This window comes from Embiotoca jacksoni, unplaced genomic scaffold, assembly GCF_022577435.1.
Source record: "Embiotoca jacksoni isolate LCO1_2020_lvr unplaced genomic scaffold, fEmbJac1.0.p SCAF_48, whole genome shotgun sequence".
In the NCBI taxonomy this organism is placed as follows: Eukaryota; Metazoa; Chordata; class Actinopteri; family Embiotocidae; genus Embiotoca; species Embiotoca jacksoni.
In genome coordinates, this window is record NW_027185401.1 from 2,133,647 (window position 1) to 2,151,161 (window position 17,515).

The window sequence follows — 17,515 nt, forward strand, 5'->3', positions numbered from 1 at the left end:
CATTACCAATGATGACGAATGGGGCATTCTCACCGCATTTACAGTGTCTTTTCAATCTTCCCACTCGTACCTGCCCCGATGTAACACCAATCTTATATTTTTCTATTAATACTTTTTATTTTTTTTTTATTTTTTTTAACCAGAATCAAAAATATCTTTCACGGCCTTCAAATTTGATCCAGTTTTCAACAAATTTGTGGCAGATGACCCGGCGTGGGGCCAGATTGTTGGTGAGTGTTGGAACGACTCACCCTAAAAACATAAATTTAAAAGCTTTTCTCCAGCAAACTAATTCATGTTTTGGTCTCTCTTTGGTTCTTTGTGTCAGAATGAATCTCCATTTTGTCTGCGAGGAATTGGTTTTGGCCCGAGCTGCTGACCAAACAGAAGATTTACAGGGTAGTGACAAATGTTTAAGTGTGTTGACATTTTTTGCTGAAAACATCCAAACACCATAACCCGAAATATAATTACCTGGACTTAAAGCTTCCCCTGGATGTGAAAGTGTCACAACTCGGTAAAAGACCAGACTGGTGCCGTGTTCCTAACGTTGTACTTGTGTACTAACACTCACTATTTTGAGTGCATAAGTGTGGAGTTCAGAAACATGCAGTACGCTACTAGTACCAGGATGATGCACTCAAAACGGTCCAAAAAAGAAGTGTGAAACGCCGGAAGACAGTTTCTAAACCTAAAAGGTCGCCATCTTGGCTACGTAGAGGAAGGGGGCGGGGCCACCGACGAGAAGAATTTTCACAAAAGTGTTTTTGTTTTTTTTAAGACTTCTGCTGGACAGAAGAATCTGTTTTATTGACTTCGTTCAACAAAGGGCACAAAAAACATGTTCATTTCTGAGTAAAATAATTAAAGCTGCAGATATTTTGGTGGGTAATGTGTGTTCACATGCTTGAGGTTATTTCCGGTCAGTGCAGAACAGCAGTGTGCAGATTGAAACAACACTGCTCTGTCAAAATTCCTGCACTAAACAAGTAAGAGTCCGAACATGGAAGAGCACTATTTTTCAGGGTACTACGGGAAGTATGTTATTTGGAAACACAGCATAAGACACGGCTAAGACAAAGATAGAAAGTTGAAACAATTCAGAGTGAAATCATGGAAGTAGAAAAGTGAGAGACAAAGTCTGCAGGAAGGTGTAGGCTGGCGACAGATGGGCAAAAATCAACTTATCAATACAAAAGAAGCAGGCAAATAGGAAAAGTCCAAATTCATGCAGGGTAACTGGTGGATGAGGGTTTGTTTGGAATCGGGTGAGTCACATCAGGGCAGGTAGGAGTGTCAAGATTAAACTGGCCCTATAAATGATTGTAAATTACATTGTAAATGTGGAGAGATCGCCACATGTTTATGGACTTTATTAAAGAATGTTGCAAAAGCTGAAAGGCAAAAACATGAGCATAAACTGTGATGTAACAAACTTGTACTTAACTTCCTGTTAAATCAAGAATATAATTTAAAATTCTCTTGGTCACTTACAAAGCTCTTCATGACCAGCCTCCATCGTATATTGGGGATCTTAGAGAACCATATAATCCTGAAAAAACACTGTTGACTTGTTGGGTTTCTCTGTATAATGTTGTAAAGTTCTGCTGTAAGGACTTTAATGTGTTAAGTGCCATGAAATAACCTGTGTTGTGATTTGGCGCTATAGAAATAAAATTGATTGGAATTGAATATCAGTCAAATACGGTGGTTTATGACCGAATACCTTTTGGTCATACTCATAAGCTAAACTACGAGACAACATGGAAACCATTATTCCGCCTTCACATCAGCATGTCGGCAGCTTCACAGAGCTCCTGTGTTTCTGCAGATTCTTAGACTGGTCTCACTCGTATTTGAAACATCCTTCGACAGGTCACAGCACTTTTTAAGAAATTTGCCTGTTTCTTCTCGGCACAACCCTTCTGTCAATGAATAACGACCAGGTGAAGTTTGTCCCCTCAGAGTGATTATAAATAAAGGAACCGCAGAACTGCCTCAGAGTCCCACGCCTTTCTACTGTAAGTACGCTGCTGCTGTTTTGTTGTTGGTTCTCGATAAGTGGGCACAAATGGACTTAGTTTGGGGATGATGCATGTATTGTTTTGTAATTGATTAATTACTCAATAATAATGTAAGCTGTAAGAAACAGTTAGTTAATGAATGAATGCTAATTTGTTTTTGTTTTTCTCAACAGAATCTCCTGCTGCTGTTTATAACTCAACTGTAACTGGGAATCAGCTTTAATTCTCCTTCGTTGGGTCTTCACTCTACTTAAACAACTTCAACTTGCAAGAAATGGATGGAAAGAACTCAGTATCAACAGGTACCGTTTTCTTAGATACTTCTTATTTAAAGGAAAAAAGTCAGGATGATTAAAAATGTGTGTTAACAGTTTGTAATTATAATTTGATTATTATAGACCTTTTGACAGAACAAATGACAGGAGACGTGAACTTACCTACTTTTCATTCTGGCCCCTTCAGACTGAGTGATGGAGTTCGGTGGTCCGATGGAGGTGGCGGCGCTCGGCCGGCCTTTCCGCCTCGGGATGCTGTACGACTGCCGCAAAGATTTACTCATCCCTGGTAAGAATTCACATTTTACAGGTCTTACAAGATCTTTGATGCATCCTCACCAAACTGTTAATATCTAAGTATCTTTATCTCCTCTGACCTTTGACCAGTTCTTGGTTAGTGATTCAGCTTATATCCCAATAATGAATGCCTTTCAAAATGTATTGTTGTAATCAATGTCTTTATCTCCTCTGACCTTTGATCAGTTCTTGGTTGGTGATTCAGCTTATATCCCAATAATGAATGCCTTTCAAAATGTATTGTTGTAATCACTCACTGGCAGCTATTTCCTTCTGCACAACAGCAATATATATTTGCTTTATTTGAATAAACACATAAATTACTGCTCGACATTTGGCTTGAAAACACTGCACAAGGAAACATGTCTAATCATCGGTCCATCCCATTCTCGTGAGAGCAATATCTTGAGTGCCTTGAGGGCGTCTCTTCAAATATGGCATAAATGTTCATTTGGTCCCAAGGATGAAATGAATGAACTAGACTTTGGTGGTCAAAGGTCAAAATGACCTCATAAATTCATACAAAGGTCAATCTAAAAGTTCAGAGACTGCTCCTGTTGTGTGTGAACAGAGCCAGTACCGTGATGTGCACTGAGCAGGGTGGAACTATAACCTTCACATTTCAGAACGGGGCCTAATGTCACTGTCCTGGACAAATAGGGTGCGTCAAGTCAGGAGCCCAACCAGGTGGTTTTTCCTTGACGTTCGTAGGGTCGTGCACTGAATTTGTCCCTCAGGGTAAGACAGCCAACACCGAGTTCTACGGTGACGCCCTGAAGCGTCTGCTGGAAAACATTCAGTGCAAATTACCTCAGCTGCTCTAAGGCTGAACCCTACAGAGGAAACTAATTTCAGCCACTTGTAGCCGCAATCTCATTCTTTTGGTCACGACCCACAGCTCATGACCATAGGTGAGGGTTGGAACGCAGATCAACCGGTAAATCGAAAGCCTTCCGGCTCGACTCTCTCTTCACCAAAACGGTCCGGTGCAGCGCCTGTTTTACTGCTGCAGCTGCACCGATCCGCCTGTCAATCTCCCGCTCCATCCACTACCCTTACTCATGAACAAGAACCCGAGATACTTAGTCTTTTGCTTGGGGCAGGCACTCTGTCCCCATCTGGAGTGAGCAATCCACCGGTTTGCGGCAGAGAACCATGGCCTGAAATTTGGAGGTGCTAACTCTCATCCACGCCGCTTCACACTCGACTGCAAACCACCCCAGTGAATGCTTGAGGTCACAGTCTGAAGAGGCCAACAGGACCACATCATCTGCAAACAGAGACGCCCTGCAAACAGAGAGGCCCCCAAACCTGACGTTCTCCTCCCCCCAGCTGAGTCTAGATATCCTGTCCATGAAGGTTCACAAACAGGATCGGGGACAAAGGACAGCGCTGGTGGAGGCCGACACCCACCGGAAACGTGTCTGACTCATTGCAGAGAATATGAACACAGCTCCTACTGCAGTTGTATAGAGATGGCCCATTGCAACGGGTCCAGAACCCCGTACTCCTGTAGCACCCCCCATAAAACCCCCCGAGAGACCCGGTCAAAAGCCTTCTCCATGTCCACAAAGCACATGTAGACTGGACGGGCAAACTCCCAGGACCCCTCCAGTAGTCTTGTCTCCACTGTTCCACGACCGGGACAGAATCCGCCCTGCTCCTCTTGAATCCAAGGTTCGACAAATGGTCGGAGCGTCCTTTCTAGCACCCTGGCATAAGCTTTGCCTGGGAGGCTGAGTAGTGTGATACCCCGATAGTTGGAGCACACTCTCCGGTCCCCTTTTTTGAAAATGAGAACCACAACCCTGGTCTGCCAATCCATGGGTACTGTTCCCGACCCCCATGAAAGTGCTCTTTCCACCGCCCGACAATATCCACCTTCCGGATCAGCAGTCGTCGGATAAGCACAAACAACAATCAGAGCCTTTCTCCCTGCAACCTGCAGGCGTATGGAGGCAACCTTCTCATTCTCCGGGGAGAACTCCAACATGGCGGCGCTCAGCCAGGGGCTCGGGAGTATCCCCACTCCTTCTCACCCTGGGCAACTCCAGAAAAAGGATAAAGTCCAGCCCCACTCCAGGAGCTTGGTTCCAGAGCCACTGCTGTGTTACCGCTCCACCTCCTGCACCAGCTCCGACTCCTTCCCTGCTAGCAAGGTGACGTTCCACGCCCCTAAAGCTAGTCTATGCTGCCGGCGACCGGCTCGCCCGGCCCCCTGGCCCGGCCTGTCGCTCTCTGCTTTGCACCGGACCCTGATGTTTGTTCCTGGGGGTGGTGGGTCCACGGGGTAGCTGCTCCATGATGTTTTTTCGGGCTGACCGAGGCCCGACCGGGCGCCATGGGCGAAGGCCCGGTCACCAGACGCTCGCTGGCGAGCTCCCCTCCCGGGTCTGGCTCCCGGAGGGTGCCCCGGTTTCCCCGATCCGGACGAGGTGGCTCAGTCCGTTGGCTGCTATTCATCAAGGGGGGGTTTTGAACCGCTCTCAGTGTTGGCTCTCCCCTGAGACCAGTTTGCCTTGGGAGATCCTATCAGGGGCTGATGCCCCGGACAACATAGCTCCCAGGATCACTGAGCCACTCAAAACCCTTCACCACGTTAAGGTGGCGATTCTTGGAAGGCACCAATAAACCAAGAAAGACCAATAAAAAGAAAACTGCTGGCCTTCAGTCGACTTCTAACTTAGTTTGCTGCTAGTTATCGTTGCTATTTTGACCCACTAATTTTGACCCAGTAGTTAGATAATGAGCACTCAAAAACAGAATTTCTCCAGGGTTGAATCACTTCTAGACTTCCCAATACCAGCCGGCCCATCTTTTGTGGGCCACCTGAGACTGTTACATGGCTTTTGTAAAATATCAGATTTAATGATGATGTTTCTCAGTGAAGACGTCCATCGGCCCCAGAAAGCTAAAGAAGCATTCCCAACATGAAGGAAAATATCAGACTTTCAGATGAGCTGTACTGAACTGTAGCCAACTATTCAAACCCAACAAAAGCTGGAAAGGAAGTGGCATTCCACTAATTTAGAACAATTTCTTTTAGCCTGATTGTTGAACTGCCTTATTTTCCTTTAGCTCTCCTTAGTAAGGACTTCCCAAACTGCTTTACAGACAAAATTGTGACTATTAGATAAAAATTGAATCACATCCTTAACCACAGTTGTCAAAGATGTATCATCAGGTACGATAGCTTTTGAAACGTCTGTAAGAGCTGATTTAGATTTATGATCCTCCTATTGATCTCTGAGTAAACTACTTTATCTGACCAATCAACATGTCTTTTAGGGCCCATCCCAACAAAACTGCTCACGGAAGTTTTACCCTCAACTACTGCTTCCATATTTGTTTTATTAGCATACTATGTACCACAGGCTACTGTCGATAGTGAAACCTCCACTTAGAAAAGCCTGCTCTGGATCCAGGGATATTAGCAAACTATTGACCTATATCCAACTTGCCCTTTATTTCAAAAATCCTATTAAAAAGTCATCATAAATCAATTAACATTTGCGTGGCTTTAGACAATCCACTTACAATGCAGTCCTGGGATCCCTTCCAAGGAAGCTTGGCCATGACTCATATGACCCTAACGACTCGACTGGCGGTACACAGATTGTTTATGAAAGTGGACATAACTTCTGGATAGAAAAAATTAGGTCATTGCAGAAGTGCCTTAAACTGCAATGCCAAAGGGGGCCACTAGCTGTTGGCTTCAAAAAGGCTCAGGCTCCATGGATTCTCATTCAACTTTTCAAGTGAAATACAAAACTTCAATGGGTGACATCACTGTTGGTTGACGCTTGTGGTCGGGTGGGTGTCAGAATTCAATGATTCTCAAGGTGTGAACAACCCCACAAAAGGGTAAAATCCTGACACTCCACTCCAATTAGTTAAAACTGAAGAGGTCTTTTGGAGAGAGATGAAACGCTTTAAAAAAAAACTGAAACAAGTCCAGTTGCCTTTGGAGAACACGGAAATTTAACTCCTGGATATTGTGACATCACCCAGTCTTCTTTATCATGTCAACAAATACCTCAAAATGCTGTAACACAATTCTTTAAAAGATACGAATTCTATCTTTCAGGTCATCTTGAACAAGCCAAGCAATATTTATGTAATCACAATGCTAACAATAGCAGATCATTTGGGAAGTTAACTGGTGTACACATTTGAGATTTTAAAATGATTCTGACTTTGAATATACTTTCTATGATCATCAATCTATCTTGTTTGATGTAAAAACACCTTGTGGAGCTTTGGAAGCTGAACTCGTTTTTTATATCTTCTGCAGGAATGACACTGTGGGACCGCAATGAACTGATGAAAGATATTGGAGAAACACCACAGAGCCATGTAGATTTTAAGATGGTAGCTTCTGACTCGATTGAAGACAAGTCATCAGCACTTAATGTTGATGCATCACTCAAGGCAAGTTTGTTGGGTGGGCTGGTTAACGTTGGTGGATCTGCCAAATACATGAATGACAATAAAACCTCCAAGAATCAGGCCAGAGTAACTCTGAAGTATGAGATGAAAACAACGTTCAAGGAGCTGTCCATGAATCATCTTGGAAGAGGCAATGTGAAGCATTCAGATGTGTTTGATAAAGGCTTGGCAACACATGTAGTCACTGCTATTGTTTTCGGGGCACAAGCCTTCTTTGTGTTTGACCGTGAGGTGTCTGAGAAGGAAGATCATCAAGACATTCAGGGCAACTTGGAAGGGATGATCAATAAACTTCGCACCCTTGCCTTAGAGGGCGAAGGCTCTGTTAAAATGGAAGAAAAGGACAGAGAACATGATCATAAATTCTCCTGCAGATTTTATGGAGACTTTAGCCTTCAGAAAATTCCTACATCCTTTCAGGAAGCAGTAGATATCTGCCAAAGCCTTCCAAACTTACTGGGACCCAACGGAGAAAATGCCGTACCGATGACAGTCTGGTTGTTGCCTCTGACAAGTTTAGATTCTTCTGCTGCTAAACTCGTCCGACAGATAAGTGTAGAATTAGTTCAAGACTGTCAGCGTGTCCTGGAGGACTTCACCGAGCTAGAAATGAGGTGCAATGATGAATTGAGAACCACCGCTGCAAAGCAGTTCCCACAGATTGGTGAAAAGCTTAAAGCTTTTAAAGAAATGTCCTCTCAGTTCAAGCTGAAATTCCAACAAACTATGGCAAATAAACTTCCATCAATCCGGGGAGGAGGAGAAGAGGAGTCTGAGCTTGCAGAGATCCTGAGGAAGCACCACTATTCACCTTTCAACAGTAGAAAGCTGAATGAGTGGATGGACTGCAAAGAGAATGAAATCGACACTTTAGAATCTTTCATCAACACGATTAAAAACACTAAGATCATCCCATCTCAGAAGCTGTTCAAAGAACTTTTGAGTCCAGATCATGTTGTGTGTTTTTTTTTCACCTCACTGGGAAGGGCTGAACTGTACCTCTCAGCTTTATCGGACTACTTAAAAGGAACAACCAAACCAGATGACCCTCAAGAGTCACACACTGATTATGCAGAGAAGGAACCATGGTACGCCTCAGCAGAAATAGCAGAGATGAAGAAGAAAGCAAAGGTCTTTAGTGATTTTGCAGAGGCCAACGAAAAGAACAAGAACATTAAGTTCCTGACAGTGGGTTTAACAAATGAGACACAAAAAGGTTCAACCATCTACCTTTACAAAGACGGCCGCTCCGTCAGTGAGAACTTTGAGCCGCCTTCAAAACCTGAAACTGTGACAGTGGGTGAAATAAACCACAACAGCGTGACACTGAAGATTTCTCCTCCCAGATTTGGAGAAGAGAACGTCACCTCCTACTCTGTTGAGTATTGTGTCAGTGGAGATGATGGATGGCAACAAAAGACAGAATCAAAAGCTGAAGAAGTCACGGTGAGCGATCTGAGGCCGAACACAAAGTATAAGTTCAGATGCAGAGCAGTGACCTCAGCAGGTGTCGGACCAGCCAATGAAGTCAGTGATTCCATTAAGACCTTACCTTGCTGCCCTCCAGGAGAACCTCACGTTAAAGCAAACTCATACGAGATATCGGTTAAATGGGAAAAGCCTGCTGAGCTCGGACAGGATGTCCAGATTTCAAGATACATCTTGGAGTACGCAAAAACAGGCACTGAGGTGAAAGAAGAACTCAAGTGGAAACAAATAAAGTCCAGTGGTGAAAAGGAAATCATTTCAGGACTTCAGTCAGAGACAGAGTATGCAGTCAGGGTCAGATGTGATTGTGGTGAAGCTGGAACAAGCAAAGAAAGCAACACAGTTTATGTCGGCACAAAAACATTTAGACGTCTCGCAGAATCCCTCAGATGTGAAAGTGAAAAGATAAATTCTGGATCACCATCAGTTTACAAACTGCCTCTGAAAGAAGAAGAAATTAAAATAAATGGCTACCGGAGGTTTAACTTTGGTGAAGAACGTGACGGGAAGAATCGTACAATCGTTCTTCTTGGAGCGACCGGATCAGGAAAGTCCACTCTCATCAATGGGATGATCAACTACCTTGTTGGTGTTGAGTGGAAAGACGATTTCCGATTTAAATTGATCAACAAAGTTAATTTGAGATCAAAAGGTCACAGACAGATGTCTGAAATCACCGTGTACAAAATCAACCACCAGGAGGGTTTTAAAATAGACTACTCACTGACCATCGTTGACACTCCAGGATTTGGAGACACAACAGACATAAAAAGAGACAAACTGGTCACAGAGCAGCTACGTGACCTCTTCTCTGCTCAGGATGGTATCAAGGAAGTTGATGCAGTGTGTTTTGTAGCACCGGCTGCTTCAACAGAACTCACAGCAAGACAGAAATATGTGTTTGATTCAGTGCTCCCAATCTTTGGCAAAGATGTGGCAGAAAACATCAGAGTTCTGGTGACATTTGCTGATGGACAGCGTCCCCCAGTTCTAGAGGCGATCAGTGCTTCAGATGTCCCATGTCCTAAAACCGATGACGGTCTGCCAGTTTACTTCAAATTCAATAATTCAACGTTGTTTGCACACAACACATCATCTGTCGCTCACAACACTGGTGATGATGGTGATCAGCGTGATGAAGATGATGAGGATGATGAAAACCTTGATCAGATGTTTTGGAGCATGGGTACAAAAAGCATGGAGACGTTTTTTGCTGCTCTGGGTGTCATGGACACCAACAGCTTGACAATGACAAAGGATGTCCTCAGAGAAAGACTGGAGCTTGAAAACTCAGTCGAAAACCTGCAGGAGAAGATTAAACTTGGACTTGCCGAACTTTATGAGATAAAAGAGATAACCGAAAGAGTCAGAAGGTATGAGGTAGAGATAAACAAAAATGAGAACTCTGAGTTTGAAGTCACTGTCATGAAGCCTTATAAAAAGCCTACTTCAGCAACTGCAGATGTTCTTATCAACTGTCAGCAGTGTCATGTCACCTGTTCAACATCTGATGCTACAGATCAAACCGACTGTGCTGCAGAGGGATCATATGGATTCTGTACTAGCTGCCCAGGAAAATGTCACCATAGTGTGCATTTTTTGCAAAAGTACACGTGGGAGTATAAGGAAGTTAAAGAAAAACAAGCAGTGAAGGAGCTGAAAGAAAAGTATGTAGGATCCTCAGGGGAGAAAACAATTGTTCCTATATATGTACTGAATGAAAAACTGGAAGTTAAAAAGCGTCATTTGCAGAATGAGGTGAAGGAACTGATCGAGACGTCAGCAGAGTATCTGACCAAACTTGGAGAGATATCACTGAAGTCAAATCCTCTCAATCTTTTAATGTACTTTGACCTGCTTATTGAGGGAGAGACATTAAAGGCCAAACCAGGCTGGAGGAAACGAGTTCAGTTCCTGAGAGGCATGAGGGGGGAAGGCTTTTTTGACAGATTTAATCATAAAATGCGTCGCTTATTCAATTTGTAGCTTTGCAAACCGTGAAGAAAAGATCTATATAAATCCTCAAAGACACAAATTTCTCCACGTGTAAACATTATTCAAACAAAAGTAATCCTTGCATTTGTAGCATACAGATTTTCTTCCTCAGTTCTGCCTTTGCTTTAGCTTGTGATGTGATTTACACACTCCAAACATTTTGACCAGGAGAGATTTCACAAGTTTAACTGGTGTAAACTGTTCTCGTAAAATCCCAAGTTTGAGACCAGCTTTCAGATACGAAGAAGATTGCCATCAATAATTTGTCTTGATGTCTTGTATAACAGAATATGCAACACAAAACACTGCAAAAGTTTTGAATTATAAATGCAAACAGGATATTTACCCTAAAATATGTACACATTTAACTATTATTCTAAGACAAAAGAGCTGTGTGGTGTTTAAAGAACAAATGGAAAAAAATTGTGCAAAATATTGTGTTGAAAGCAGTTGTCTTTTTCTGTATATTCAGTTTTTATACTCTGGAAGTGTTCATTTTGTTCAACCATATTACTTTCATAACCAAAATGTGTGTTCATGTTCAATCAGAGATTATTGTATTATATTGAGAAAGTAACAACCGTGTTCCTGCGGTCATTATGTCATGTCAGTGAGACATTTTTGCACAAGTTCTTTTTAACAGTGATTTGGAGTGAAAGGTAGACTGTCTAATCAAAGAGCCTCCAGGCCTGAAGACAGGCACGTGTTTTTATCTCTGTAAACAAGGTTAACTTTAGGTTTCATGCAAACCTTTGTGCTCCATCTAGTGGCCAAAGATGTAACGACAACACAATTGTGGTGTTAATCGAAGACCAATAAGAGACTGTTGGGACTTTCTTATTTTGATTATTAACCAATTAAGAATGTTGAGCTGTTGAGGCAAAGTACCATGATGGGTTTAAAAACTAAAGTTAAGAAGGTGTTTTTGTTTTCTGAATCCAACTCCCTTCGCTTTTCAGATTTGTACTTTACTTTTCTGCAATCTGAAGTTATAAAACTGCTTTTTGAATACAGAGTTTGTCAAGAGTTCATTTTGTTTTACCGTTTGGTTCTTAAAAGTCTGATAGTTGTTAGTAGTAGTACATTTTGTATTTGTTGTTTATTGCCCACCCGCTACTTACTGAGAGTTTTTAATCTGAATTTTCAGACTTTTTATCTGATTTTGTTCAGATAAAGTGATCAAAGTAGGTAACTTTAATATTCACGCTGCTGTGGACAATGGCTGCCTCAGCACTGCATTTCATTATTTACTCTACTCAATTGTCTTTTCTCAAAATGTCAATAAACCCACACGCCGTTTTAGTCACACCATCGATCTTGCTTTGATGTATGGCATAGAAACGGAACATTTAATAGTGTTTCCTCAAAACTGCCCTTTGTCTGACCATTTGTTAACGACGTAAATTTATAATGAGGCAATTGAGAAGCAATTCCATCACAGTAGATGTCTGACAGTCTAATGGTGCTGTAACTAAATTTAAGGAAGCACTTCTATTGTTATTTACGTCAATGCCATGTGCCAATACAGTGGAGACAATCGAACAAGTGGATAATCCTGTTGATAGTGCTGCGGGCCCACCTGTAATTTGCCTACTAAAAAGCGGGCTGCCAGATAATCATTTACATCATTCAATGTGATCAAAAAGGATTTATCCCATGTATGTTCTCCTTTTTCAATGTCTAGACACCTCGTAAATATTATACAGTAGCCTATACGGTGAGCATGGGAAAGGCTTCATTTTAAAATGGTCTAAACCTATCCAGAGGATGTGTACAAGTAGCAGCGTTGATGTTTGGTCAGAGAAGTCTATGTCGTCTATGGAAGCAGACTTTGACTGAAGTTAGCACGCTAACCAGTGAGCGCTAGCCCGGCCTGTCATGCAATACCACTTTGTACCAGAAGGTGGTACGGTCAGACACCGTGGCGTAAAGTCTGCCCTAATTTCAGCATCAGAAGAAGACGTAGTGTGTCAATTCATACTTTCAGTGATGATAAATGAAACTTTAGACACAACAACGGCTGAAACTTTCAGGAAAACAGAAGAAGACGAGTTACCATCCACCACCGGAGATAACTGCTGTTGAGGAGTAAAGAAGCGAAGTTTGACGCGAACCTCGCTTTGTTTTTGGTGAGTAAACTGCTGCTAATGCCAACAGTGGCTCAGTAGGGTTAACTTATGAAGGCGGTTCATTGTATGATGTCAGTGGCGTTTTGACCAACGGGGTCATGCGGGGTCAAATCTGTGCATCTGCGGGGGCGGTGAACTTTGAAAAATATCCTTTAGGTTTTTTTCTGACAACACAAACTATACTGCCAAATGTTCTAAGTGCAGTTGATATATATGTTTTTTGCTGTGGCTGCTTTATTGCTACCATGATCTTCCTAAAAGGGGAGATCATCAGGCTATAATGTAAACTACAGCCTTAACTAGTCACCCATTTTTTTTTGTCTATACACTACATACAATTTAACTTCATCATCATAATAAAACAAACAAATTACTTAATAACAGCTGGTGAAGAATATGTAAATTCGACCAAACTGCACAAACTCAGAGAGCCGGTGTTACACTGAAATCTGTCCCCTATTGTCTGACCTTCCCCTGATATTCTCTCCCTCACTTCTCACAATTCTCAGATTTATGAAAAAACTCATTATTGCATTAATGTACAAAACACCAATGGTGCAGGAGTTGGAGAACTTCAAAACGTACCCAAGAATACTCCGATTTTTCTTTTTTTACACCTGTTCACACAAGTGAAGACTTTTATCGTAACATTTTCCAAAATACTTTGTTGACGAAAAAAAACCCTGCAAGTCCTGTTAAAAGTAAAAATGCAGTAAGCTTCTATAAGATTCACCACGTATCTACTGGACAATCTGACTGCTGAATGTGACATGAAATAAACTCAAATAAAAGGCCTGCGATGCAGTGAGGTTCTGGCTGTGGGCGGAACATCGTGTCCCCGGGTTTCCAATCAGATCGAGTCAGATCTCGCATTTGTAAAATCTTATTGGACGGTTTGCGATCCCTCTTTTTGATTTAATTACCACGCAATATAATCAGTTCAGAGCTCTTCTTTCTCTGCAAAAGTTGCAGATCACTTCTACGATGTTTATTATTATTTGGGCCTTGAGCACCAAAACAGTGCAAAAGCTTATGTTGTGTATTTTTTGAAGGAACTCTTCTTCTCTCTGTTTTGTTTTGTTTTTCTTTTCAAATGAATTTCATTTCGGAGGGCTTAAAGGAGCCAGAAAACTTGGCACTCATGTCAGAAGTGTTGGTGATGTACATGCGAGATGGGTTTCAGGAATGGTTGTGGCAACATTACTCCGTAGCGCCCGCTAAATATGAAGGTATTTTTGTGTCTTTATTATGCGAGCAAAAAAAAAAAAGGTGTTTTGAGAGCAAATTTCTCGCACTGCAATCAAACATCAAGTTTGTAAGTAAAAATATAAAAACTAAGAATAAATAATTTGCATTGCAAACAAATTTGCTCTTGAAGTTTTGTTCATTTTGGTCACAGAATTGAGAATTTTGCTGATGAAACGAGACTTTATGGCTGCAAATTTAAAACCTTTTCTCCCAAATCAAAAACCGAGGAGTTGAGTTGGATGTAGTGGGCGGGGCATACGCTGGAGACGGAGTTTCTATTGGTGGATTGACTCGGACTCACGCAGCATGGACACACCCTGCTGCTTCTGGAAACAGCTGACATTTCAGGACTGACTTTAACAACACGGCGTGATGTTTGTGTTATATTCATCTTTTCCTATTGAAACGCTTTTAACTTTGGCAGCACAGCATTCACTTTGGTTGTATTTCATGCTGCCATCAGCATGTTGATCCCTTCAGCGGGACACGTAGCGGTATGCTGCTCGTATTTCCACCGGGACATATCGTTTCCCGTCCCGCTGGATGAAGAGCAGCCTGTTAGGAAACGTTTGTGTCTGTGAAAAACGAGCGGCACATGTCCCTGAAAGGATCTGCACCACTTGTGGAAAACTACAGTTGTAATGTTGTTCACTTTAACGACGTCGGAGACGGTACGTGCCGGTGGAAATACCGGCAGCCTCCCACCATATACTGCTCACGGCATCGGCGCCGGCATTGACAACGTGACAGATAACCAAAGTGAAAGCCGAGCTGTCACGTTTTAAAGCATTTCATCAGAAAAGAGTGATTTAACGTCAGCGGACCTCTAATGTAGATCAACACACGGTCCTCTGCTGTCGGAGGCAGCGAGTTTCAACACCGATTCCGGTATCCGTCTCATTGGAGCTGCGACTCAACAGATTGTCGGATATTTTTAATTTAATATTTTTAAAAGACTCCTTCTACGGAATTTATCAGACCGACTTGAAATTGAGTGTGTGCAATTTTAACACCTTGTCATGCCACATTTTACAGTTAAAACGACATACGGTCGTGCTGTACAACTGCATGTCGATCAAACAGTGAGCATAAGTAATTGACTCGGCTGTGAACTTTGAAATTACAGTCGATAGAGTCGTATATGACCGGTACTGCGGGAAGTATGTTATTTGGAAACACAGCATAAGACACGGCTAAGACAAAGATAGAAAGTTGAAACAATTCAGGGTGAAATCATGGAAGTAGAAAGGTGAGAGACAAAGTCTGCAGGAAGGTGTAGGCTGGCGACAGATGGGCAAAAATCAACTTATCAATACAAAAGAAGCAGGCAAATAGGAAAAGTCCAAATTCATGCAGGGTAACTGGTGCATGAGGGTTTGTTTGGAATCAGGTGAGTGGAAAGGTTGAAAATATTGGTGTCGCATCAGGGCAAGTAGGAGTGATGAGATTAAACTGGCCCTATAAATGATAATAAACAACATTTTAAATGTGGAGAGATTACCACACATATATATGGACTTTATTAAAGAATGTTGCAAAAGCTGAAAGTAAAAAAACATGATAATAAACTGTTATGTAACAAAGAATATCAATCAAATACTGTTGTTTATGACCCAATACGTTCTGGGCGTGCTTGTAAGCGAAACTACGAGGCATCAATGAAACCATTATACCGGCTTCACGTCAGCATGTTGGCACCACCGTGTGGCAGCTTCACAGAGCTGCTGTTCGTCTGCAGACTCTTAGACTGGTTTTACTTTGATTAAATGATACGTCATTCGACAGGTCACTGCATTTACAAGAAATCAGCCTGTTTCTTCTCTGTACTTCCTTCTGTCAACAGATAACAACCAGTTTATCTGCTCAGAGAGGTTAAAAATAAAGGAACCGCAGAACTCACCTCAGAGAGTCCCACACCTTTCTACTGTAAGTACACCGCTGCTGTTTTGTTGTTGGTTCCAGATAAGTGTGCATGAATGGACTTAGTTTGGGGATGATGCATGTATTGTTTTCTAATTGATTAATTACTCAATAACACTGTAAGCTGTAAGAAACAGTTAGTGTTGAAACCACCAATTTGTTTCCCCGAGTCCGTTGATAGAAGCAGTCTTCAGGCAGTTTTAGTTCTTAGCTTATTTTTATTAAGCATAGCATACAAGACATCCTGCATAGCATACAAGATATCTTGGAGAGCCCAACATCAACCTGAGGTCTCTTTGTTGGAGTCTGACTTCCCGCTTTCCGGCACACACACTTATACTATAGGAAGAGGCGTTACATACGGTGAGGCGGGAACATTTGCACATGTTTGTCTCAGTACTTTTCCACTGTCCTCCGTTTGAACCACATCCCCTTTAGTCTGATAGCGAGTTGCACCCCACGTGACCCCGACGTGATAAGTTCCTGCATAAGCAATGTGTTCTACAATGCTTACAGTCAGTATATATTTTGAGTTTCTGTGCTAGGTTATGTGTACAATAATACAACATATATATATATCATATCATATTACTTATATATAGGTCGTATTATCAACTACTAATCTTAAGGTGTAGACAAAAGGCTGTGTATGTAAATGAGAGTGATACTGCTTGGCCAAACCAAAAGGTCACAGGAGGTGGTCTGCAACCTGTGGGGTCACATGCAGTTGTTCTTTGAGGCATTATTATGTCTGGAGGACTCCAGGGGGTGAAGGAAGACAACCACCACCTCCACCAACCAACAAAGGATACATCAATACACATGACTTTTTGGTGGAAGACAACCAAGGAGTGTACAACATATGAGCCCTCATATGCACTAAGCAGATCTATATCCCACAATGAATCGATGCTAAAATTTGCTGACAGTTTAGAATTTTGACTGAGTGCAGAATATAGATAATCACGGTCCAACCAAACAAAGTCACAACTTTTGACCACATTTGCCACAAATATAATACAAGTTTTTCTCAACAGAATCTCCTGCTGCTGTTTATAACTCAACTTTAACTGGGAAACGGCTTTAATTCTCCTTTGTTGGTTCTTCTCTCCACTGAAACAACTTCAACTTGGATGACGTGGACTGAAAACAAACAGGTACCGTTTTCTTAGATACTTCTCATTTAAAGGGAAAATGTCAGGATGATTAAAAATGTGTGTTAACAGTTTGTAATTATTTATCAACTTATCAATACAAAAGAAGCAGGCAAATAGGAAAAGTCCAAATTCATGCAGGGTAACTGGTGGATGAGGGTTTGTTTGGAATCAGGTGAGTGGAAAGGTTGAAAATATTGGTGTCGCATCAGGGCAGGTAGGAGTGACAAGATTAAACTGGCCCTATAAATGATAGTTAAAAACATTTTAAATGTGGAGAGATTACCACACATATATATGGACTTTATTAAAGAATGTTGCAAAAGCTGAAAGTAAAAAAACATGAGAATAAACTGTTATGTAACAAAGAATATCAATCAAATACTGTTGTTTATGACCCAATACGTTCTGGGCGTGCTTATAAGCGAAACCATGAGGCATCATGGAAACCATTATACCGGCTTCACATCAGCATGTGTGGCAGCTTCACGTTCGACAAGCATTTCCAGAAAATCAGCCTGTTTCTTCTCTGTACC

At 41.9% G+C, this 17,515-nt stretch overlaps 1 protein-coding gene across 1 annotated transcript; it reads left to right on the plus strand.

The window, feature by feature from the left end:
- Window positions 1–2,274: 2,274 nt before the first annotated feature.
- On the plus strand, window positions 2,275–11,707 carry LOC138210702 (cytolytic toxin-alpha-like). Its single transcript, XM_069169992.1, has 4 exons — window positions 2,275–2,326; window positions 2,487–2,588; window positions 6,891–8,734; window positions 11,699–11,707. Exons 2-4 carry the CDS (start codon window positions 2,495–2,497, stop codon window positions 11,705–11,707), a joined length of 1,947 nt encoding a protein of 648 aa, XP_069026093.1. The 5' UTR covers window positions 2,275–2,326; window positions 2,487–2,494.
- Window positions 11,708–17,515: the final 5,808 nt, after the last annotated feature.